The following is a 25,614-nucleotide window of genomic DNA, read 5'->3' as shown; positions in this document are numbered from 1 at the left end:
AGGGCTGTTCAGACCACTGCTGTCGTCTGTTGGACCATTACCTTCCTTTAAAGAAACACAGACAGAAAACCACCACTTTTGTTTGGACAATAACAGAAATCTGAGTGACTCACTCCTCAGTGTGTAGCCAAGCCATGCAAACCCAGCGCGTGGGGGCTCGGTGACATCACTCAAACTTGCCTCTGATTGGTGAAAATGGAGACATTACTTCTGCTCTCCCTCAGGGGCTGAACACGAAATTAAAGTATTATCTGTGAAGCTTAACTATACACGGTGTGTGTGTATTTGTATATGTGTGTGACAGAGCGAGCCTGTAAGTGAGCACGCGCGCACCTCGGAGGTCTGGAGTGATTGAGGGAGGCGGGGACGCGCGTGGCCAGGCTTTATGAGATGCGGTCAGATAGCGAGGTGACAGAGCGGACAGAGAGCGGGAGGAAAGGTCAGAGACGCAGAGAAACGGGGACTTTTGCCGGAGTGTTTGACTGACAGGCTGGCGGTCGTGAGATGCAGTCGGACCGCTGACTCGCCGTTCACCCCCTCGGTTTGTTTAACGGCGGCGGGTGTAGGACCGAAGGAGGGCAACGGAACCCGGAGCAGGAACCGCACAGCCACACACTGACGCCGGGAACAGGAGAGGGGACCATGGGCTCTGCTTCGTCCTCTTACCGTGTCATTTACCTGGACGTGGACGGCAGGATTCAGAAGGTACGGAATACTGATACTGCATGAAGATTGTATGTCAGCGCTGTCAGTCAGAAAGGAAACGAACTCACGATAGTCTGACAGGCCCTGACTTAAGCTACAGCTGTAAAGTCAGGTAGCTTCACAGAAAAAGACCAAAGAGAGTTTAAAAGTGCGGGAACAATGTGATTGATGAATGATTTAAAAACTCCAAAACAGTTATATTCATTCACATGAACATTGTTTATACATATCAGCATTGTTAATATTGAATGAATGAAATATTGGAATTATATGGGTTGATTGATATATATTTTTTGTTGTTAGCCATTATTCATGTTTGGCTCTTTATGTGATAATTTATTACTAATTCTTTCGTTTCATATTCTACATTGCTATCTGCAGAGATAACACAGAACTCTTACAATCATATCATTATTATATCATATTACACAAATGTGGCAGCATAGTAGGTAAAATTGTTTGATAGACACATTGTATAGAAGTAGCATTAAGTCAATGTAATATTGAGACCCACAGACTATGTATGGGTTGTCCAGTCCATGTATGGGTTTTATAGTAATGTGATGTAGGAGGTTTTACTTTGTCAGCTGTAGTTTATCATTCAGCCAAATAAACAAGTACTAATTCCTTACTTCATAAAACTCTTACAAAAACATTATTACAGTGTTGTAATCAGTCATTAGTAATACTGAGATGTGATCCCACAGCAGAGAGTGGCTGGTCTGAGCTCTCTGATTATCACAGGAGACATCAGGTCTGCTTTTATTGTTGTATCCTGTGTGTAATTTACAGTCAAATGAGTAAATTATACACAGACGCTGGTTTGGCCTTTAGTCTAAATGTCATGTCCATTTCTCACAGTGAATGTAATAATACTGAGAACTTTAGTGCTAAAAATAGTGCATATAAGTAGAGAAGTGTATGATGTGTATGTATGATGATGTCTATGAATCATCACCATTCGCTGCAACCTTGCCATCAAGGAGTGTTTTCATCCTCTGTGTGTTTGTGTGTGTGTGTGTGTGTGGGTCAGATGCATACACATAGATTGCTGTGTGTGTGAACTGATGACTGTTTATAGTCCTTACAGGCAGAATAATGTCACAGGTCTGTTTGGATGTTAAATAACTGTGAGTAGGTTCAGCCATCCATCTGAGGACTGCAGAGCTGTGAGGTCGGAGAGGAAACCCAGGCTCTGACGACTTAACACACTCCACACTCTCTGCACACACATCTCAGTATGTTAAACACACTTTCAGTTTTCATGTAGATTAAAGAATCTAGGCCATGCAAATTATTATTCCAAGAAAATGCGTGAGAATCAAAAGGTGGAGCTTTCAGGTCATAAACTTACCAACCTGGGAGCTGTTGTTTTTTTTTTAGTTTGTTTGTTTTGCTTTTTACCTCAGAGCATTTGTATTCAAGGAAACAGGCAGAAATGGTGCTGCATGTCAGCTGCAATGAAACCAAATGTATGCAAACTACATTTGGATCAGCTACTGATCACCTTACTGTCATTGCCTGTAGTTCAGAGTCCTGCATACTCAGCAAGCCTGGTAAACCCCGATGAAGTGTATGTGACGCTGTTTCTAAACTAAATGAAATCAAGAGGTTTGTACTGTGTAAGATGTGCAGCTAACAGTGTTAAAGCTTCATGTTTAACTGTAGTTAGGAAGACATGTCATAAATATAGTCAGTGGCAGTTACAATTTCTTTCCTTTCTTCATTGAAGGCTTTTCAACTGGCCTCATTCATCCTTTCATTGAACTATCCATCCATTTTCTGAACCGTTTCATCCTGCTCAGGATCACAGAGTTACAGGAAACCACTGTCAACCACAGAGCCTACTAGAGTGTCCAGATTCCTTATGATCTGACCTGTGCCTGCTGCAGTGCAGTCAGAAACACCAATCACTGACCTGACAGGTGGCATCTTACTTCTTCAGTTTTAATAAGCCAAAACAAAAAAATCCCCATCCAGCACACTACACGCTAAAGAAGAGACTGTAATATCTGCACACACATCTAAAACACACCTCATCTACTGCTGAGGAGGGTTAGGGTCATAGGGCAATGAGAACTTCAGTGTATTTGTCCCATAACTGTTGAAATGCTGCGAGTGGAGTGTTGAGGCAGAGAATTCAGCCAGAGCTCTGTTTACATTGACAAACCAATGGAGGAGGAACAGCAGCTCATAAAAGGCCATATAATGAGGTTTATGCCTCACCGGCACTTTGCATTTATTGCGTTGTGTCTTCTTTATGGAGTTCACTCAGAGTCCGCGGTGTGAGTGTGAGGATTAACTCTTGTTTCAAGGCTGACGCAGCCTGATGAGGTTCAGGCAGGGAGAAGTTAGGTTTGTCATCTTAACAGTTTCTTGTGGAACAGAAATGCACGGGAGTGTTCAGCACAGAGACAATACCTCAGTGTTCATTTAGGACGTCTTTCTTTTTCTGATCACGGTTACACATCTCAATGTTCTAGCCGTGTGCGTGTGTCTCTCGATGGCTCACCAGCAGCCGAAGTTTCCGTACTGGCTGTGGATAATATTGAGCCGTTTGTCTCGTAGGTTCGCTGGTCACCTGTTGCTAGGCTGGAAATGCTTCGATGAGCTCCTGTACAAGCTGAACAGGATCACTTAGATTTGGATCTCTGTTTTAACAATAGATTAGTGTAAGGTCAGGGATACAGATCGATGGTTAAATGCAGTAATATGTCTATGAAATGATGAAAACAGTAATCGTAATAAAAACCTGTATTCATGTGCCTGTGCACCAGTTGCAGTTGAACTCATATTCTTTATTTGCTTCAAATTACAAGTCTGTTGCATATTCATCCAGGTGAAGCCAGGTTATTGCTACACCATGTGCTCCTCTCCTGTTCCTGCAATCATTGTTTTCTGTGGGGGTTTTTTTTGTTTTGTTTTGTTTTGTTTTGTTTTGTTTTTTTCTTTTGTTGTCTCAAGTCCTTATTCAGGCTAATTAAATTCTGGTTAGCGTGCCTTGTTTGCGTGATCAGGTTTGAATATTGCGTCTTTTTTATTTGCATAATAGTGGCTGGTTTAAGGCGTGGGATCATCATCCTGGACGATGCACACAGCAGCAGCAGCAGGGGACTGTTTTTGAGTAAGTGGGGTTTGTTATTGAAATCAGACACAGCATCTTAAAACCAGAACATGAATGTGTTTAGTAATGGCTGATACTGTGGAGAGTCAAATTAGAATAAATGCTCTGCTTTTGATCAGCCTAAGGAGTATTTACCCAATCAGATTCACGCAGCGCTGTTGTGGATCTAAAAACAAAAGCATATTCACCTTCTCTCAGCAGTAAACCAGCACCAGAGTTGTTGTTGTTGTCTCTTCTGGGGAGTTGCTGTTCCACAGGACACTTTACTGCTGCACATTCATTTACATTCAGCTGAGCTCCATTTGAGACTATTTGTTTTTCTTTAAATCTTAAAGTACAAATGAGCGTTTCATCCCCTTTCTCTTCTTTATCAGTAACGTTCAGCAATGTTTTTGTAAATGAAATGGACAGTAAATGGCATACACATATAAATCAGACAGACTGATTTAATGAGCAAAGTTATAATTAAATAAATCACTTTCAGTCAAATTAAATATGCATGAACGCCATTAATTTAAAATGAGGAAAGTCCCTAAAAGACAAGGCTTTATGGGTATCAGATGAAGGATTCTGATATCTGGTAGCAGCTGCATCTCACACATGGAAAACCTAGCTCTGTAAAATGTCCTGAACAGAGCTGCAGTCATTTCTCAATTCAATGATAAGTCAGTCAACAGAAAATGAACCTGGACCTATTTGGACATCATGTTTCTGGATGTTGGACTGATGCTCAGACAAAACAAGTAGCATCTCTGGTTTTAGGAAAGTATGATGGACATTTTTTTTCTATTTTTGGACCTTTTCCTTTTTTTTTTTTTTTTTTTTTTGTTTTATAGACCAAACGATAAATTAATTGAGAAAATAAAAAGAATGAAAACAATTGTTAGTTGGGGCCCTGGTACTAATTCTATATTTCTTCATGTGTTTGTAACAGCAGCAGTGTTGTGAATTTCATGCTTAGATGATTCAGGTATGTGCTGTGTGTGTGGTGTGAAATTAAATGAATCAAACACAAAATCTAAACACCAGTAATCTTATCTGTTGTGCTTCAGACCTGAAATAAAAATCGACGTCATAGGTGTGATGTTTCTGACCTCTACCAGTCTCTGTCTCTTCCACCTGTGACAGGCTGCCAATGCCAGATCGCTGAAGTGCTCTTTGACCTCTCTTCTCCTCCACAATCAGCTCTCCTTTCACCCCTCCCCTGACAACACTCGTAAAAACCCTCAGCCCCTACCCCTCGCCTTACGCTGCCAGGCCTCCTCATGTCATCTCTCCCTGCGATTTGGCTGTTTGTGGTCCTCGATGCCATTACACTCAAACTCAAACGCCTCCTTTATTTATGTGGGTCATCCCTCTTTGTGTGCTGCAGCATGACACAAATCATTTGTCATGTTCAATGGTATCACCTGACCTTGTTTATGAAGCAGGGGGAGGAGGAGAAGGTATGAAAAACACGAAATATTTACCGCCGCTGTGCTGCAATGTGCACGTTTTTTTTCATCAGAAGAAGTGCCCTGAGCGTGGGAAGCCTGCACGTTCAGACTCAAGAGTGTCTCCCCAGTGGCTTTTTGCTCCACTTTCTCATTACTGTAGTCAGAGGAGGAAGGAGAACCAAAATATCCTGCTGCAGTTCAAATAGAACCAGCAAAACATGTTACAAACATCTGCGCAAACAGAAAAAAATTCAATTTGTGTTCACGAAAAATATTCCTCTGTGTTATTTTGCTCACACAGTGGAAGGAGACGACAAACATCCCACATTATTTTTTCCATTTTGTATATACTTTACACATAAAAATGACTAAAGAGTAGAGCCATGCTTGCACATCAGAAAACAAAATTGTTGAGTGGATGAAAAAGGCTGTTTATTAGCAGAGGGACAAAAAAATGTCAACATGCAAGGCTGTGTTGTCACCCAAGTAAAAGGGATTTTTCAGTGTATGGGACCAGTTTTAGAACATTTCAGACTCTTGTCAGGCTTCATTCACGTTCCACAACCTGACAGATTATTCCTCTGTGCCATAAAGCTCCAAATCCAAAAACCATTAAAACACATCAGTGTTGCTTCATTACCTTGAGCACACAGTCCTTCATACACCATCCCACTGCCAGAGATACTCACACCAAATGTCCATTCATCCACTGCTCAAACAAACAACCAATAAATACTCTATTTCTTGTTCCTGTTTGAGTAACGTTAAAAACTACTGTGACTGGCTTTTTTAGGAAGTTACTGATTTTAAAGCGCAGAACTATAAATTTTATTGTTGTGTTAATGGGCTTGAAAGTTTTGAGTGACAGACCAACACATTAAGGGCTTTTGGCTTTGGCTGAAATCATTCCCTATTTTCAATATAGTGTGCTATAATTACTGTCTGTCATTTTGTTTGAGTGTCTGAATGCTGTGTGAAATGTAGGCATTATATAGAGTGTCTCAAAAATTCACACGATGAAGTATGTAATCCACAGCATGTATATTACTGAGTGTACAGTATGAGTGTGTATGAGAGTATTTCACATTTAGAACTTAAATTATAAAGTAGGTACAGTGCTTGGAGCTGGATTTCTTTAAGCGTCAGGAGAAGAAAACCTGTCCATATGTAGGCTCTGGTTAAATATCACTGTCAGGGGCACGTCTGCTGTCCTCCACTAGAGAAATAACTGTGTTCAAATGGGGCTGGAGATGGACTGTATTCCTTCCTTCATCATTTTCATCTGTATTAAGGCTCAGCTGGGCTCTGAGCTGAGTACTAACATTAGTCAGGAACATGCTAGCTACCATGTTTAGCTTCTTTGTATGCAAATGATAGCTTGTTAGCAGTGTTAGTATTTAAATGCTAAAATCTGGTTTATACATAAATAGCTAATATATAGATAACACTATTGCTGTCTTTATAGTATTAGCTGTACAACTAGCTAGCATGCTAATGTGCTGACCAGACAGCAAACAGCCAAAACATCCAGGTAGTATTTTTGTTTTTGGTAACTACTGGATAAATACAAATGTTCCTCTGTGTCACCATCATAGACTGTAACAAGTAAAACATCAACAGGAAATACAGAAAGTTCATTATGTGCAGTGTTTGTAACAGTGAAAGTGGCAGATAGCTATAAAAATAATAGTATGATTGACATGTGTCAGTTATATTAAAGAGTAATGTTAAGAGATCTTAGGTATTTGAAGCTGGTTATTAAATGTACTTGAGAAATAAACCTGAGATGACTTGACCAAAACATCAGCTTCTTATCATATGACATGCAGTAATGATTAAAAGTGAGCTATTTCCACCGTACCTGAGAGTACCTCAGAGTGTACCACCATGTTCTTAAGATTTTCATTTTGTCAGCGGCAAGTCAGCTGCTGCATCATCAATTATAAATTCTGTTCTTGTCTCGAGTGATTGTGTGTGTGTGTGTTGTCCTCCCTCAGGTGGTCTTCAGTAGATTCTGCAGCCCTTGTGATATCAAGGAACTGTTCTGTACAGCCCTGGGCGTGCCAAGGTAAAACACACTCACACAGACACATACGTCCTTGTTTTGCTGTATTTGTGGGGATCTGTTATCCTTATCCATCATCCATGTTAATTCTCTGTCAGCTGTGGTTTTCAGTCAGTATGGTGACAGTTTGCTCCCATGCAAAGATTATAGCTCATCACCGATCAAATTGTGCTTTTTATAACTTTAAAACGACAAAAATTTCAAACAACAATGAACTCAGTTGCCTCTCACTCTTGGGCATTACTGCCCAACACTGCTTGTGACCACTGTGTGACACCACTACACAACTAAAGTTACTTTGATATCTGGGTGTTGGCTGGTTCGCTCTCTACCTGGAGTTTGCTGGAGGGTTGTTTCACTTTGATCTCTGTGTTCAGTGGGCAGACTAGTCCATGACAAGGCTGAGGTGCGTGGTAGGCAGTAGCCTCTACCACGAGGGGAAAATAGAAATAAAAATACAAGTTGTGTGTTCCTGGATTGATAGGAAGATAGATAGATAGAGATAGATAGAGCAAATGTTAGCCTCACATATGTGCTCATTCTCACCTCTCCTCCACCTCTTCTTTTAGAGGTGGAGGGTGTGTAGCTGAGCTTTTGAGGTCGGGACTACCTTATCATCCATCTGTCATCCCCCAAACTTGAATGAATGGATACAATGTCCAACTGAAGCCAAATTAAACTGTTGGTTAAACGTGTCCTCTGTAACCAGTCCCTGTCCCTGTAACCAGTGAAGACTTACTGCACTGCTCCTGCTACTACACCAGTAAAGCTGAAGGACATTTGTCATGTTTTTTAAGTTTCATTAGTGCTCCATAAGTAAGAGCTGGGGATTAGTGTTTGGTCTCTTCATGTTCACACTCAATGCAAAATCAAGTGGTTTCAATGACAAAAAAACTGTCTCTATCCCACCCTAGTACTTATTCGCAGAGGGAGCACCATCACCAACAATTACCTAATATCACCTAACATCACCATTAACATAATATATGCGGTCAAATGCAGTGAGGAATGCAAGGACCTATATATTGGGGAAACTAAACAATCTTTGAACAAACGCATGGCCCAACACAGAAGGGCTAACTCCTCGGGTCCAGTCTCAGCTGTCTACTCACATCTAAAGGAAAAAGCACACTCCTTTGAAGATAGCAATGTCAAAATCCTGGACAGGGAGGACAGATGGTTTGAGAGAGGAGTCAAAGAAGCCATCTATGTGAAAGTGGAAAAACCATCACTAAACAGAGGAGGGGGTCTGCGACACCACCTATCCCCCATTTACAATGTAGCCCTTTCATGTGTACCCAGAAGAGTAAACAACTTAACCTCAGACGACTCTCAACGAGCGTCATCCACCAGGGACTCACCTGACCCTAACGACTGTCGTTCACATGAGACACAAACTAGGTCACATGAGCCTGACGACTGTCGTTCACTGGGGACCACAACAATGGTCAGGTGAAACCAGTACTTTCACAGGTACTTTGGTGGTCCCACCCACAACAGGTTAAATACCTGGGTGTTACTCCACTTTCTTGGTCAGACTAGTGCGGACTAGATAGACCGATGCGTATGAACTGATGAAGCCCCTTGGATAAGAGGCGAAACGTCTTCCCAGACAAACATATGTCCAGTTGCCTTCGATTCAATTTTCAAAGAGAGAACTATGACCTGGATGAATGAGAACATTCACAGACATCACCAACAAAGTGTCTTTGTCTTTTGGATTGGGTGAGACATGCAGGACAGAGGTCTTGTGTCTGAAGAGACACATTCATGATGCCTGACAGGTGATTTCCAGCTAAACTTCTACGTGTATTTCTGTCTTCATGCAGGAATACTAATCTGTCCCTGCTGGATTCCTCTGGAGCCATGGTGTCCATCGACCCCACCATGCCGCACAACACAGAGAGGTACTGGAAAACCTATACACAAGACACATGTCTTTACTAGTCTTGACTGAGAGAGTCTGATTGACCAGTGTTTCCTGCTCCTTCCTCCTGTGCAATATACAGTGACACGAGCTGCCATGAAATGTGATCTGCAGGTTTGCATTTGAAACCACACCACAGCAACTAAGAACTCATAATGACAACCATGTCACAGTGGAAACATCTCATCAGTGAACATAGTGAACCACGAGTGACTGTCCTTGGTACAGAGAGAGTTACTCGTTTCCAGGATGTTCTCAGCTGTGTTTGGCTGCAGGAAAAGTTTAATCAGATTAAACTGTTAAAATCACAGAAAGCCTTTCAGAAAATGACTTGCACTGCCAGCACATGATGGAAGTCTGTCTCTCTCAGGAGTTTTCCAGAGGCGCAGGTCTGGATTTTGTGTATTTATTCTGAAGAATGGCAACAGGACAGTTTATCCCACCATTGCATTACTGCTCATTCAAATGCTTTTCTGGGAATCAGCGACTGACTTAACTTCATTATGAAAAGGGTTTGGCTCATGTAACTACAGTTGGTCTTTCACACACAGAGAGGATTCCTGGTAATGTGCTCGTTTCTGGTTTCCAGCTAGAGTAGTCATAATTTATGGATGATTGTATTTAAGTATTGTAGGATGTCACTTGTGTCTGAGAACTCTGTCAGCAGTGTCAAAAAACCCCTCCTGCATGTTTATATCAGTTCTATCAGTTAGTGAGAGAATATACAGAACGTGCGAATCCTGGTCAAATTCAGGTCTACACATACCATTTAAGGGGTCTTTTACTAAGAGGTGTGCTAAACATTTACCATGCACTAAACTTTAAGAAGTGCAGCTCGTTAGAGCTAAGCTACTGATTTACCTGCTGAGCAGGAGAGGCACACACAGCCTTTGGGTGAGATAAATGCAAATAAGTGGACAAGTAAGATAATTACAAATGTTTTTGAAGTCGTCAGTAGCATGTGGTGACTGCACACTGCAAATATGTGAATTTAATAAAAAATGAAATATCAAGGTGGTGGATCTAAAAAGAATTGTGGAGCGCAGCTGCTCCACAGTTCTCCCCAACTCCTCATCATCACACACGTTGACCACAGTGATTAGTAAGACAACTTATCCGTGTTTGTATTGATAAATCACAGTACTTTCTACTGCTGCCTCTTAATGCTTAGGAAGAAAGGACTGCTGAAGTCATTTTCTAATTCACAGATAGAGTTTCCACACACATCTACACGTGTATAATAATGCATGCAATATCACAACTGATCTGAACAGTTCAGCGCTTTAATTGATCCTGCAGAAAGTTTGAAATTAATAAAGCAAAGTAAACTTTTGTGGTTTTTCTGTTTCGGGTAATTGAAGTAATTTACAAGTCAGCTCCTGACCTGTATCTGCACTGCTGCCTCATGATTGGCCGATTGGATAACTGCATGAATAAGCAGGTGTACAGGCGTTCCTGAGGAAGTGCTTAGTGAGTGTAAATAACAGCACAGTGACATTCGAAAAAAAGACAAAAAACATGTCAATACAAATGAATTTTACATTTATAAAATATTGCAACCTTTGTCAAACCTGTAGCTCTTTGGTGTCACAATAAATGCTGTGCACGTGTTCAGGGAACACAATCGCTGTCCAACCCAGTAACTCATTCAGCTGGCTCTCAAGATCCACATTAATGAGCCATCTGCACACACTGACAGACTGAGCTGCAAAAGGATTGTATGCTCAGGTTAACAGATCATCATCTGTTGTTTTTATTGATACAGATGCGTGATTAAAACCGAAAACATGAAGTAAACGTACACATGATGTCATTGTTGATGCAGCAGGTGGCTCATAACATGCCATGCTGATAAATTCTACTTTCTCACATGTTCAAAAATAACTTGCATGTAGGATTGAGGATGCAGGTCTGGACATGTCCAAGGCAGACTTATGACTCCTTGAAACTTCTTGCTGTTCCCACTTATTAAAAGTTCTGTTGTGTGTGGTGATCAATGCTTATAAATGTCTTTGAGCAAATTCCAGTTTGTCAGTGAAGCTGGACAATATGATGTCTCCATCTAAAACAGACCATACCATGGTGTTAATTTTCAAAGTTTTAAGTATTGACGGTGAGGTGTACTCATGTAAAGGAATATTCACTGGCAAATCTAAATTGTCCACAGGTGTGAATGTGAGCGTGAATGGTTGTTTGTCTCTATATGTCAACCCTGTGATAGATAATGGATGAATGGATGTTAGCACCCAGAGATCATGAATCATCTGCTGACCTAACTCTGAATAAGTCCCACTTTCTTAATTCCATTCGTAACAAATGGCAACCTGTGGCTGTCATTATTGAGAATTAGGTGACACTGTCAATGTGGGCAGAAATTCATGAAGAAAGAAGCCACTTTTAGGCATCATTTATATTGATATTTAGAAGAAGGGCCATAAAGATTTTCTACTTCAACCAGAAAGAAATTGCAGACTGACAATCAGTCTCTGCCAGTGTTATTTAAAACAATCTGAAACCTGGTGTCACTCTGTGTGACCCTTCAGTCCAAATGATGAGGGCCTGAGTCACACTCCAGTCCCAAGGGTAAAATCTAAAATATTTTATTTGACCGACCTCATCGGAGTGTTGGTAATCTTCCCTGTAAACACTGTGTTTTTTTGTTTGTGTGTAAGGAGCTATCTGTCTTCCTACTTGAGAAGATAAGTGGAAGGAAGAATACAGCATGTCTGATCAGTGGAAGGATGGAGACTAGCTTCACATCACCTCTGCACTCAATACTAACCTGTAGCTGTGTGTGTGTGTGTGTGTGTGTGTGTGTGTGTGTGTGTGTGTGTGTGTCCTGTTGTGTTGAAGGTCACCCTACCGAGTGGTGCCCATGACTGGAGGACAGCTTGCTGGTGAGTTCCAGAACACACTCAGACAGGGCCATTAAATTCAAATTCAAAGGAGCTTTATTGGCATGAAAAGTTCAAAAACAATGTTATTAAAGCATCAAAATACAGTTTTATCTAAGTTCACAACAAAGAACAGGTAAACAATGCCAAGATCAACATACGTATATACATTCATTATAGTTCAGAGATATTCTGCCTCTTCATAATCTCTGTTTAGGGACAAATAACATTTTGATCTACCTTGGCCTTTAGTTTCTTCTTCTCAGTGTTGCAAACAGGTTTATTTACATTGTGTAATCATCTGCTTTATCATCTGGTGTTTGGAGAGTAGTGACTGGTCAGAGTGTGTTTGAGGGGGAGCTGTTAGTTTCAGCACCATCTGCCATAGGGGGGCTTTTCCTCTGGGCTCAGCTCTTGGGTTTGGAGCCGTTTGGGATGGAGGGTGTGGAGGGGGCTGGAGGATTTAAGGTGCTCTCTTCTGAATGTTAATCATCTGTGTGTATCGGCCTCATTCTGCTCCACAGGCATATGTGGATCCATAATAACAACAACAACAACAATAATAATAATAATAATGACCTCCTTGGTCTTGCTTGTGTTCAGGACCAGGTTGTTGTCTGAACACCACTCAGTCAGGTGCTGGACCTCCCCTGTGTAGTGAGACTCATCGTAGAAGGTTGATCTTATTCTCCAAGGGCCTTTCTCATTATTTTTAAAGCAGCTATGATTGATATTTTTATGCTAACATCAAATGACAATGGAAAACAATATGAAAGGTGTCTCCATTAGTGATGAACCTACAGAGAGTTATCAGTCCGGACACAGCTTTGCTGTTTTGGATCACTCTCTGTGCTCTCACTGCGGCTTTTCAAAAAAGCTGACCCTGCAGATGGAAATGAGCTAGTAGCTAGATCTGGTACAATGCATCTGTTCTCGTTATATAATATTAATGTTTCTTGTCTATGGACTTGGACAAATAAATGTTATAAATTAAGAGAGCAGCTGGTGAATATAGTGGAGCATGTAGCAGCTAAAGAACCTGATATTTCAGATATTATACATAAAATGTATTTTACAGTGACAGTGTGGTTTATGAGCAACGGTGTATCTATGCAGCAGTTTGTGGGTTTGAGCCTTTTTGCACTCAAAGGGAGTGAGACCATCAGTGAATACAGCGTATGATCATGTAGTAAATAACATCTTTTCTGGAGATCTTTATCTATACAGATATAGATATTGATGGTGTTTTGTTGTTCTTTCTTTCTGTTGTTGTGTGCCACTTTGGGAACATTGCTTTTGAAATTCTCATACCACTAACAAAACTCTCTATCTCTAAATCTAAATCTCTAAATCTAATTCAGCTGTTTTCTTTAAAGCAAACCATTTCAGTGCTGATGGACAGAGACCCATAGTGACAGTTTCTGTGACACTGTCACATTTTCCGGTTTTCTTTGTTTTGTTCTTCTATACTCTGCTACATAGAGCACCTACATATGTGTGGAATATGATTTTCTAAAACATAAGGTTTGATAACAAACTCTCTGAAATCACTGTAAAAACATGTTATTTGGTATAACACCATGATTGAAGTTATATATAAAATTACCAAGTTATATATACTGTCTGCAAGCTTTTGAGCAGCCTATGTAAAGAAGAAGTTGAAATGGTTTTCTATCTCATCTTTAAGATTTTGTGACACACAGAGTACTGTGGCTCCCAATCCCAGTTTTGTAGTGTTTTCCATAGCTTTTGAGAGTTACCCTTGTCTCTGTGCTGCTGTCATCTGCCACTCATCGGTTTCTCCCACCACACTTGCTGTACATTTCACCAACTTTCCATTACCATGGGTAAGTTGGGAAGCTTATGATGGGTAATCATAAACTTGCTTTAAGAGAACAATAAAAACATTTGGAGACATCACAGCCACAACTCAGGTCAACCATGAAAATATCTTTTACACACACACACGGCTCAGGACCTGCAGGGGAAAGTGTGGGACCCTTTAAACTTTAGTCTGATCATAGACTGCCTGTGTTTGGGTGTCCGCTAGTTTTCCTCATGGCTAGTCCCTCATAATGCCCCTCGTAATGATTAAGCTTTCTATTTTTAGCCCTAAGTCTCAGTAAAGCTGTTATTTTTGGCATCATTTCAACCAAACTTGTTAAGTGAAAATAATTCAGCATGTTCTATCTGTTGCCTGAGAGCTGCTGAATGCCGTCTTTGTCAATCAGTGATGATCCAGTCCGCTCGGTCACTCTGCTGAACCGGCTTAATTAATCACAGAGAGGAATTTCGCAACAATGCTGTTTTTAGTCTGCGCTGACCTGTGACCCCTACATGAAAGATGGAATGTGAGCAGCACAATGTACAAACAGCTACCGACCCACAATATCTCTTTTTTTTTTTTACAGTTTCTCGTAGCTGTTAGTTTATTGGCCCACTGCGTTGAACTTTGCCCACAACTCTGGAGCTTTTAGCCAATGGCAGGGCTTTGTTTGTGTGTCCAGCCTGTTCCCAGTGTGTGGGAAGAGGAATCACAAGTGGCCTGTTAACACATCAAGCTGTCAGCAGGTCCCGTTCACTTCACACTTTGTCTGAAGCTGGTCAGAGAATGGTGAGAGCAGAGGGAAGGGGGCACATTTTATTTATCTTTTCTCTTCAGCCCTCAGACGCTCTGTGATTGGCTTACATAACCTCTGTGTGTAACTTCTGTGTGTGTTCGTGAAAGTGAGTGTGAGTGATTGTTTTTATCAGCACTGCTGTTGTACAGTACTTCTGGCTTCTATTGGATTTACAGTGGAAGATTTTGCCTCAGTGGATTCAGGCTGTTTACCTTAGACACCTCTGTATGTGTGTGTGTATGTGTGTACAACCCGTGGACATTGTGTGTGTGTGTGGGTGGGTGTGTGTGTATGTTTATGAGTATGTAAAACAGTCTCACACTTGCTCTCTCCTCAGATAAAGAGGAACTCTTTCAGAATGTACTGACGCAAGTAGCAGAACAGTTTTCAAGGTAAGCAAACGGCTGGACACAGCAGAGCTTCACCTGCTGGACCATGACTTCTGCTGTGTGTGGATGTATTCCATGTGCGTCTTTTCTCTCTTTAGCATATGAATTACTGAAAATCACACTGTAGCTTCTACTGCTCTTTTAGATTTTCTCCATTCCAAATCAGGATGCTAATTCTTCTTAGTTTTTTTTTCTGGTGTACCTGTCTATTTTTGGTGTCAGGGGAAAACCTTGTATCTCCAAAACGTAGGACAGGCCTAAGAAAGACTGCCTTTTTTCTGTTGCTCAATGATAGCAGTCCTTTATGCAGCCGCTTTTAAGTATTTCATAATCCCAGGAGGCTGGAGAAGTGCCTCGATGTGTACAGGAGTATGTTTCAGTCCTTCGTCTTCAGACATACAGGGTTTTGGTGCAGCACCTACAACATGTGACTGTAATTCTGTCAGTGGTGTTGCTTCCTCTCCCTGTCACGTCTTTCATATCTGCCTCTTGACTTTGTCTTGGTAATGTCCACTCACTTTCCCACTGACGGGATTTCACTGCTTCTTCCCTGCTTCAGCTCTGTTGTCATGAGTGTTTTTGTCCGGTCACTCATCGTGTACAGGAAGTACTACAGGGTGATTCAAGTGCTGTGAACTGGAAGAGCAGATGTACACAGGACAGGACAGGAGACCTCTGATGCAAAGGGAGCAAAGCAGCAGGACATTAGACAGTAGATACTGTGTTGTTGCTAAGTTTCTGTCAGATACAGTGCAGCCACAGATAAAATGATTATGTAGGAGTTATTATTGATTAATCAACTGTTTAATATTGTGTTAAATTCACACAGATGCAAAGTCCAGTTTCATACACCAAGACATAATCTGCAACATCTGTAAACATCCAGCGTCTCACAAAGGCAAAGTCTCAGATGCAGATCTTCTCGTTCTTTACTCCTCTCCTCTGTCTCTTTCCCTCCTGCTTCCATCTGTCCACAGGGCGTTCAAGATCAATGAGCTGAAGACCGAGGTCACCAACCGTCTCGCCATGTTGGAGAAGAGAGTAGAGTGTAAGTTTGTTCCCACCACCCACTCTTCATATTTACACACCTCTGACATCAGCTGATGCTGATTACTTAGTAATAGGTAGAACCCTGTGAAATATTAAATTCTACAAATTCGTCTACTATTCTTCTAATAATCCTGTTTCTCAGTCAGTTAAAAAAAAGTGGCTACTTGAAATAATAAACAGGTACATTATTTTAAAGGGAAATTTGTTCGAATTTACAAGTATGTTCTGCATCTTTCCCAAAAACTAATGCAGTTAAACATTTTGCAATATAAAGTAAGCAGATACTTCCTCTTTAACTTGTTTAAACAGTGGTGTAACATCACAGCACAACAACTGAACAAAATGCAAAGCAAAGAATTTATCTGTAGTTGTTTTGAAAGGAGAGGTGGCATTGGATTTTTAATACTTTAATACAAAACAAAACAAGGTGCTTTTAAGTATTGTTGCTTTTATCTGTCAGTCGAAACACAGGAAACATGGGGAGATTTTTCAGAAGTGTAAAAACCGAAGCTAAAGCTTACAGTCCTGTTGTATTTGATCTGTCCATCCACAGGCTGATGACTGTGTGTGTCAGACTTCAGGGTCTTTAGCTTGAGATGTAAATGTTATTAGTGGTGCAGGTATTTGCTCACAAAGGCAAATTTTTTTCCATGTGAGGCACCATGTGCTGTATGGTGTTAGAAGAGAATATGATAAACAATGTTGTGTTAATGATCCTTAGATCCATGCTGGTAGAGAGGCTAAAACAGGCTCTGAGAAAAAGAAAAAACAGATCAAAATAAACTGTTCTTACGGGACGAGAGCCAACAGAAGGCCATATCTTATCAGCAGTTTGTCAGTGTTAAGTTCTGCATGTTTATTTCATGGAGTTGACTTTAGCTCTTTAAAAGTGCAGCGTAAATCTCATTATTAAAGTGCTGTACAGTAGTGTCCAGACTGATTGGTGTACATTAGCGTGGAGATAGCTGCATGCCTTCAGTGCATGTCTGAGCCTGTGTTCCTCCACAGTTTATGAGGCTGTGATTAGATAAGTTGCTCAGGTTACCACTCAGGTAATGTGGTCTGCTAACCCACATCCAGAGGCTGTTGACCTTGTGTTTTTGGAATCTCCACCTTCTTAGAGTTTAAAGGGAGACGGTGTAATCTTCATGCTTACACAACATCCACTCTGGGGTCATGCACTTGTGCCCTTTTCCTCCTCAGTTGACCATTACTAGTTTTCAGCTTTTTTGGCCTGTTATTAACTGTGAGGAGGAAGCTTGTGGTTCTGAGGCTGGACCAGGTCACCGCCCTGCTGCAGTTCACACAGTTTATACCTGCTTGTCTGGCGGGCATCTTGGCACTTGGTGTAGATGTGTTAGTTCTTCTGAGATAAAAGTCAGCTATAAACTATGATCAATAAAGGTTATGTGATAGGCAGGTTCACTGTCCAGTCCTGCATCATCAGTGTTTCTTTTTTTCCTTTTATAATACAGGTCTTAGTGTTCTTGACAGGCTAGTAATTACCCACAGGAACATTTAATCAGTGATGGTTTTGCAATCATTACATCCTTCCTAGTAAGGCTGTGATTGAAGATAAAGGTCAGTTTGAATAGGTGAGTTGTGTAGTCCGGGGCTGCTCCGTGCACAGACAGGAAAATCTTTAAGTTTGGGCTGCAGACATGACTCTTTACACTCCTGAACACAAACCTACACTCACACTTTTAATTTAATGCAAGCTCACAATGCTTGTCACTATGGGAATGCAAGGCATTGTGGAAAACAGAAAGTCTTCAAGTCTCAGCTTTAATTCTCTACAAGCTCTGCACACCTGGATTGGTGCAGTTTAGCTCATTCTTCCTGACAGATCCTCTCAGGCTTTGTCAGACTGGAATCAAAATGTCTGTGAACGTCATCGTCGTCTTCAGTTTTCTCCTCACTTGTTCTGTGGGGTTTAACTCTTGACTTTGGCTGGGCCACTCAAGGACAATCAGAGACTTGTCCTGAAGCCACTCCAGTGTTATCTTGGCTGTTTGCTTGCAGGTCATTGTTGTACTGATAGGGGAACCGTGGCCCCAGTCTCACATCACATGGACTCTGGAGCAGGTTTTCTTCAAGGACCTCTCTGTATTTAACTGCATTCATCTTCCCCTCAGTTCTGGTAAGTCTCCCTGTTCCTACTGCTGAGACGCCCCCCGCCCCCAACAGTATGATGCTGCCCCCACCATGTTTCACCATAGAGATGGTATTAGCCAGGTGGTGAGCAGCGCCTGTTCTCCAGACATAGTGTTTCAATCAGGATTCAGTCTTTGTCTCATCAGACCAGAGAATCTTAGTCCTCATGTTCTCAGAGGCCTTTAAATGCTGTTTGACAAACTCCTACCAGGTTGTCATATGACTTTCACTCTGTGTATCTGCTCTGCCATAAAGGCCTGATGGATGGAAGGGATGCTGAGATGGTTGTCCTTCCGGCAGGTTCTTCCATCTCAGCAGAGGACTTCTGAAGCTCTGGTAGAGTGATTGTTGGGTTCTTGGTCACCTCCCTGACCGAGGACCTTCTTGCTCAGTTAGCTTGGTCGGACGACCAACTCTAGGAAGAGTCCTGGTGGTTCCAGACTTCTTCCATTTCACAGTTAGTGAGTCCACTGGAACGTCCTGGGACTCACTCACAGTTTCGGAGATGGTTTTATATCCTCACTCTGATCTGTGCTTCACCACAGTTTTATTACGGAGGTCTACAGAGAGTTCCTTGGACTTCAGGACTTGGTTTATGTCCTGACATGCAGAGTGAATTGTGGGATCTTATATACACAGGTGTGAGACACATCTCAAAGATAATTACAGCAAACAGGAAGCAGCTGACCACAGTTTGGAGTGACACAGCAAAGGGTCCGAGAGAATTTATTTTTTGATTTTAAATAAATTTGCAAAAAAATGTTTTTACTGTGTCTTTATGAATTATGGAATCTATACTGATGGACACAAATGGCAATTTTATCCAATTTAAAATTAAATCTGCGGCACAACAAAGTGTGTAAAAAGTGAAGGGGTCTGAATACTTCCTGGAGGCCCTGTAAAATTCACACAAGGGATCCTTTGCTATTAGTGCGTACAGTCTGGGACCTACAAAACCGGAGACAAAATGTCGTAGTCCATGTCTCTAATGTTCAGCTGAAGCTAATTTGAGTCCTCAGCTTTGGTCATGTCTATAAATGAGACCAACATTATGTGTCCCTCCACCACAGCTCAGCAAGAAAAGTTAAATTCACCAATACCAGTCTAATTCATTTCTACATGTTCCAGGCCAAGAACTCAATGAGCGTTCATGTGAAACTCTCTGCAGTCATCTTGTCGGAGCTTGTGATGTGACATAACACCACCGGTGTTTCCTGTGAAACCTCAGTGTGTGTGTGTGTGTGTGTGTGTGTGTAGGCGGCAGCATGGTGTTCACGAAGCACCTACGCACATGTGCTTCTTGGTGTTTCTACATGTGTGTGCTATGTTTAATGCATCATGCGTCTGCCCCGACCCCTCTTTCCCATGCATTAACAAACACCAGATTGCATGGCGTCATACACACGGTGACATGTTACAGCTTACACTGTAGCTGGCAGCAGTTCTGGTCGACATCTTTCTCTGACTCTTCTGTCTCTGACTACATGTGTTTTTTTTTTTCCATGTGATGTGGCTGCAGTTTCATAAAAGCCCCCTATGCACCGACCCTTTAAGTCACCATGACAACTTGACCTGAGTTTGCTTTGGTCACCATGGCGATTTCACCAGCTCTGCTGTAGGCAGCTTTCCTTTGAAACAAAGTGATGGCAAACAGTCTATCTGTGTAATTCAGCTTGTTTGCTCACCTCCTGTGTATTCATTAGTATTCACTGACACATACTGGTAACCTGTCAACCAACCAAGGTAGATGTAGTGACTCAGTTCATTCATGAGTCATGATGTCATTTATAGCATCATCCCTGCCCCTTCTCTTAGCTTAGGAGTTCTTGTCTTTAGCACCATTTAGGTGGACTCCTAGTGGAAAGATAAGATCCTTTGTGAATATGGCCCCAGGTGGACAAGGACTATGGATCACTTTGAAGCTGGCAGCCCTTTAACTGATCCAACGTGTTTTACAGAGGAACAAGAATCACATTGAAGTGAGGAGCAGCCTGTTTCCTGAGCCTTAGCACTCCAACTTAAGAAAACACATGAAACTACACAAAACATAAGAAAAAGTAGAAAACTCTAACAGAAGTGCACTGAAAATACAGAAACACCACAAGTGTGATGCAGTAAAATTACAGTTGAGAGCTGACGAACATGGCTCTCAACCACTCACTGCCGGTGAGTGGTTGAGAATTGCCAGTGTTTAATATTTTAATTGTGTGATTCCAACATAACTGGGAATCTTGGCTCAGTCTTTAAATAACTGACTGAGAGTCTACAGCCATGCTAGCAGGTCTGTGAGGCTGCACTGCGTGCCAAATCTTAATATGCATGATGATCAACAGGTATGATGTTTACCATGTTCACCAGCTTACTTTAACATGTTACCATATTAACATTTGCTTTAACATTTAATCATAATCATAAGTCTGATTATAAATTGATTACAAAAGTAAAAATGCTGAAGACATATTTCCTGTCATTTAAATTTGGATGTACTTCTTGTGATTGTGAATTCAGCTGAAATTCAAGCTTTTGAATTAAGCTGGCGAGTTATTCTCCCCTGAGAGCAACAGTGCAGGACAGACAACAGAAACTGTCCAAGTTTTTTCACTCTGGTTTCAAGTACAGCAAATCAGGCTGCTCATATCACCACTGTAAAGACCTCTCAGTGCCACAAACCCACTTATCCAAAAAAAAAATCATCTCAAAATTTCTTTCCTCGAATCCTGAAAGATTGGAGAGGATATTTTTTCAGTACCCACTCTCCCTGACTGGCCGTACTGTTGTAGTAGTTTCACATCTAACACGCACAGCCACTTGACACAAGCACGCCAATTGCCTGGATACCTGGTCGCTACGGCAACAGTGTGGCACCCACACAGATCTCCATCCTCTCATCACTTTGGTCGCCATGGTCACCTATTCTAATGGGAGCTGAAGTGATGTCGGGGGCGACCTTTTCTGTTTCAGAGAGGGATGGATTGATGAAAGAGAGTGAAGGAGCCAGGAGGACAGGAGGCAGACAGAGGAGGACACGGAGTCAGATGAAGACGTGAAAGTCCACAGGGTTGGGTTGGGCTGCTGAGGTGATCGGCACAGATACACTCAGATGACAGACAGCTGTCAGTTATGCTGAACTGAACTTTGCTGAGTGTGATTTTAACTGTTATCCTCCTCCTAGTCTAAAGATACAGGCGAGGGAGGTGTGTGTGTGGAGCCAGCCCTCTGTAGCTCCATAGCTCCATATTTCTTCTTAGCTCCTTGTTGCATTGCTGTATTCATAACCCCAAGCCCATTTTTCACATCTAAAGAGTTTGATTTAAATCCCTACAGTAACTAAACCATATCCACATATTGAATGTGGATACTCTCTGGAATGCACTGGTTTTCTGCATTAATTGGTCATGAAATGTGATCTGACCTTAAGTCATATGTACACAATGTGCTTAAGTGAATAATGCACAAACTATTGGAATCTTTGGTGTCTTCACTGAACACACTTAATAACTGGTTAAACCTCCTTTGGCAGAAAAAACTGTAGCTGCACATCAGACCTGCAAATGCTTCAGCTCAGGCATGTTGTTAGGACGTCCGCTGTGAACATGTCTCTGAGCTCATTCCACAGCATGTCTGTTGGGTTAAGGTCTTGAGTTCTGAGTGGACCACTCCAGAAGGTGGACTTTCTTTATCTGAAGTCATTCTGTAGTAGATTTACCTGCTTCTCTTGAGCCTCAGCTGGTGACAGCCTCCCTGACATTATCTCCAAATGACTCCAAATGAGTGACTGTGTTGCTCTGTATTTGCTCAAACAATGTTGCTCCAACCCCTCAACCAAAAAACAGGTCAAAATCAAATCATTGAGGGCTGCATTGCTTGAACTCAGTGACGCCCTGAGCAACTTGATATTTTTACACGCACAAATCTTATCAAGAGGTTAATGGTTGAAAAATATTAACCTAATAGATCTAATGAGGTTTTAATAAATGACTCTGTGTTTGCCTGCAGTGGAGGGCATGAAGGTGGTGGAGATCGAGAAATGTCGCAACGACATCAAGAAGCTCCGCGAGGAGATGGCATCACGAAACAACAGGTGACAGCAACAATAGCCAACAGTTCTCTGCTCCGTAATCACTGAACCTCTGAGGAGCACAGAAGAGAGTCTCTGGCTGCTTTATTACACTTATTCACAGAGTGAATACACTGTCAGTCAGCAGCTGATTCTGATGAGTGGTTTCCAAGATACGGTTGTTGGAATCAGCTTCTGCTGACTTTACTGTAAATGCACAGTGCTGCAGTAATAGCTGGAATAACAGTAGCTATCGCATTATCAGTGTAAGTGTCAAAGTAATAAGTCAATTAATGACTTTATCACTTGTTAGAAAATTAATCAACCACTCTTTTGATATTTAATGAATCATTGAAGTTATTTATTAAACATAATTCCAAAGGTTCACAGGCTCCATCTTCTCCGAAAGAGTTTCTCTGTTTATATCATTGTAAACTGAATTTCCTTGTGTTTTAGACTGAAAGATCAACTCATTAAAAAATAACCGCAGGGTTATTCAGTAATGAAAGTAATTTAGACCTTAATAGCAGTACATGCAGCAGTACATGTAGCAGTTGTACCAAAGGTAATAGAAACAGTAAGTAAAATACTTGAAAGTTGTAGTACTAGTGGTAATAGAAGTAAGACTGGTGAAGGGTTATTTTACTAGTGCTAGTATTATTTATTCTTGTTTTTTCTTCTTAGTGTGAAGCTTTTTTTTTTTTTTATAGTAACTTCCTGGAAGACAATAAGAAGCTGACTCCTCGAAGAGATGTGCCCTCCTACCCCAAGGTAAGGCTTTCCTAGAAAGTCTCTTCCACACACACACAGTGTGTTTCTATTAGCCAGGTGAGTCTGCTGATGTCAGGTGTACCAAGAAATGCCGCACCTCCACGGCGGTTCCAGGAACCAGATCGTGCAAACGTTTGTTTGATCATGTTGCTGCATGTTCATTCAGTCAAAAAATCAAATCAAACATGATCGATCATGTCTGATTTCCTGCAAACGGAGTGGAGATGTGACACCTGTGAAAATTTTAATTGGTCACTTTTATGGGTGTTGATCAGGTTTAAAAAGCGGAACACAGGAGGGCACTGTGAGGTAATGATGATCTCAGATCTACTGTGAAACACTTCAGAGAATGATTCCATAAAACATTTGCACTCGGGCAAGTTGTGTTTTAGAAATTCATTCACCTGACAGCTTGTACATCCTTCAGTAAGACTGCTACTGTGATCTTTGTGACACATTTAATAACTGAACTCTTCAGTTATTAAATGCGTCACAATTTCTAACTTTTGATTTAATAATTATTAAGTTAAAAGTTACCCTTTATGGTGAGATAGAACAGTCCAAGAAAAATGTAGGAACATGAAGTCAAATAATGAACATGACATTAGTTTTTATGCATGAACGTTACAGTAGGTGTGTGTAGAGGTGTGTAGAGGTGTACCCCCGAGCCAGGCAGAGGCGGACAGGGTTAACTGCGAGCTCTGTTGCCTGCAGTACATGCTGTCACAGCAGACCATAGACGCCCTGAAAAAACCCGCCTTTGACGTGTGGCTGTGGGAGGCCAACGAGGTAAGACTGACTAACTGAACCCGTCTCACCCACAATTCCCTCCTCTCCTCTCTCCCTGTACCCCCGTCTCCCTGTCTGTCCTGCTGCCTGCTGTGTGTGTGTGTGTGTGTGTGCGTGTGTGTGTGTGTGTAGTACCATCTGTCTAAGGAAACAATAGAAGCTCTTAGATTACCTACATTCGATGCTTGGCAGTGGGAACCCAACGAGGTGAGACTGACACCCTGATTAATCAGCTGATTCATTTTTCATTCCACACAGGTTCAACTGCTAATTATTACTGATACAGTAACTAATGATGAAGAAGGTGTTTTTTTTTACTGTCGCCTGTCTGACAACAATTCTCTATGGATTTAACATCACGCTTGTAAAATACCTGTTGGACTCACAATGGGCAATTTAAAGGGATCAAAATCAAAATCCAGCAATATCAACTTTTTTATTTCACACATTCCTCTTCCTTGTCATAAACCTGGCACCTATATTACCCACAATGCAACCTAAAATAATGATAAAATGTGATAGTAATAATTCAGATCCAGAGACTCTACTATTCTTCAAATAAAATTGCATATCTACTGTCATAAAATCCTATATTTGCAGGAACCACAGCAAACAGGACAGGGCTGAGTGCCCTTATTTTAAGCATGTGCTGAATCAGAACAAATTACACTTAAAAACAGGGTGTAATCTTACAGCTCAAGAGCGACTGGTATGAAAAAGGTCAGCCTGACATGCAGCCATTATTAAATGGGAACTCCACAGATTTTTCTCATCAGTGTTTCCATCAAGTTTCCAGAGAGAGTGTGTCCTCAGCCCTCAGTGATAAATGTCCTGAGTGGGTGACTGAAGCCAGAGGCTCCATTAACTCCACATTAACTGCTACTGGCACAACACAGCCAAGCCTCTGACCCAGTAGTTGATGGTCATTGCATTTTTGGTAATGTAGGCGCCCGATTTTGACAAGTTAAAAACAATGTTTGGAGTAAACTGTCAGCTCTGTTATAGGTATGTTATACTCAATTGGTGGAACATTCTTTAAAGTAAGTTAGTGAGCTACCGCAGGGTGAGCTTGGTATCATCTCAGGAGAGCTTCTTCATCCTAACTCACATTTACCAGAATTCACATGTTGAAATGAAACTAGTATCAAACAGGATCTGGCTCATTTGTCTGGAGGCCAGAGCTGCTATTGTATATGAATAATACATCTCTGCAGGACAGATGAACCTGCAGAGAGCAACAGCGAAAGAGAGGAGAGAAAGAGCAAAACTACAGGAAAGAGAAGAAGCTGAGTTAGTAACATGTATTATGTGTATTATGGGATATGAACGAGAACAGAAAGGGAGGGAGAGGAGAAGAGAGGAGCTCGGTGCTGAGGACAGTGACAGCTCGTAAATGAGAGACTAAAAGAAAGAAACCTTCTCTTTTTATATCTGTCTCTCACTGTACACAGACGTGTCACCATGCAGTCCTTTACTTTTCTGTTCCTCCAGATGCTGAGCTGTCTGGAACACATGTACCATGACCTCGGTTTGGTCAAAGACTTCAACATTAACCCCATCACACTCAAGAGATGGCTGGTGAGACATGGACCCACGACAGCACCACCTGAAAATCCAAATCCAACAGCTAAA

At 41.5% G+C, this 25,614-nt stretch overlaps 1 protein-coding gene across 3 annotated transcripts in view; it reads left to right on the top strand.

The window, feature by feature from the left end:
* Positions 1-405: 405 nt before the first annotated feature.
* pde9a (phosphodiesterase 9A) overlaps positions 406-25,614 on the top strand; it is a 29,490-nt gene continuing 4,281 nt past the window's right edge. Inside the window, exons 1-10 of one of the 3 annotated variants that reach the window (XM_041057656.1) lie at positions 406-705; positions 7,263-7,333; positions 9,160-9,237; positions 12,111-12,154; positions 15,110-15,164; positions 16,139-16,209; positions 22,362-22,446; positions 23,133-23,193; positions 24,115-24,189; positions 25,474-25,560. In XM_041057656.1, the coding sequence (XP_040913590.1) occupies positions 643-705; positions 7,263-7,333; positions 9,160-9,237; positions 12,111-12,154; positions 15,110-15,164; positions 16,139-16,209; positions 22,362-22,446; positions 23,133-23,193; positions 24,115-24,189; positions 25,474-25,560 (690 nt within the window). In that variant the 5' untranslated portion in view covers positions 406-642. Of the gene's footprint in view, positions 706-7,262; positions 7,334-9,159; positions 9,238-12,110; positions 12,155-14,708; positions 14,766-15,109; positions 15,165-16,138; positions 16,210-22,361; positions 22,447-23,132; positions 23,194-23,907; positions 23,983-24,114; positions 24,190-25,473; positions 25,561-25,614 lie in introns of those variants that run through there. The other 2 variants (XM_041057655.1, XM_041057657.1) reach the window with 2 other exon arrangements.

The sequence above is a fragment of the Toxotes jaculatrix genome, chromosome 15 (genome assembly GCF_017976425.1).
Source record: "Toxotes jaculatrix isolate fToxJac2 chromosome 15, fToxJac2.pri, whole genome shotgun sequence".
Taxonomy (NCBI): Eukaryota; Metazoa; Chordata; class Actinopteri; family Toxotidae; genus Toxotes; species Toxotes jaculatrix.
This window is presented reverse-complemented; position numbering and strand designations above follow the sequence as displayed.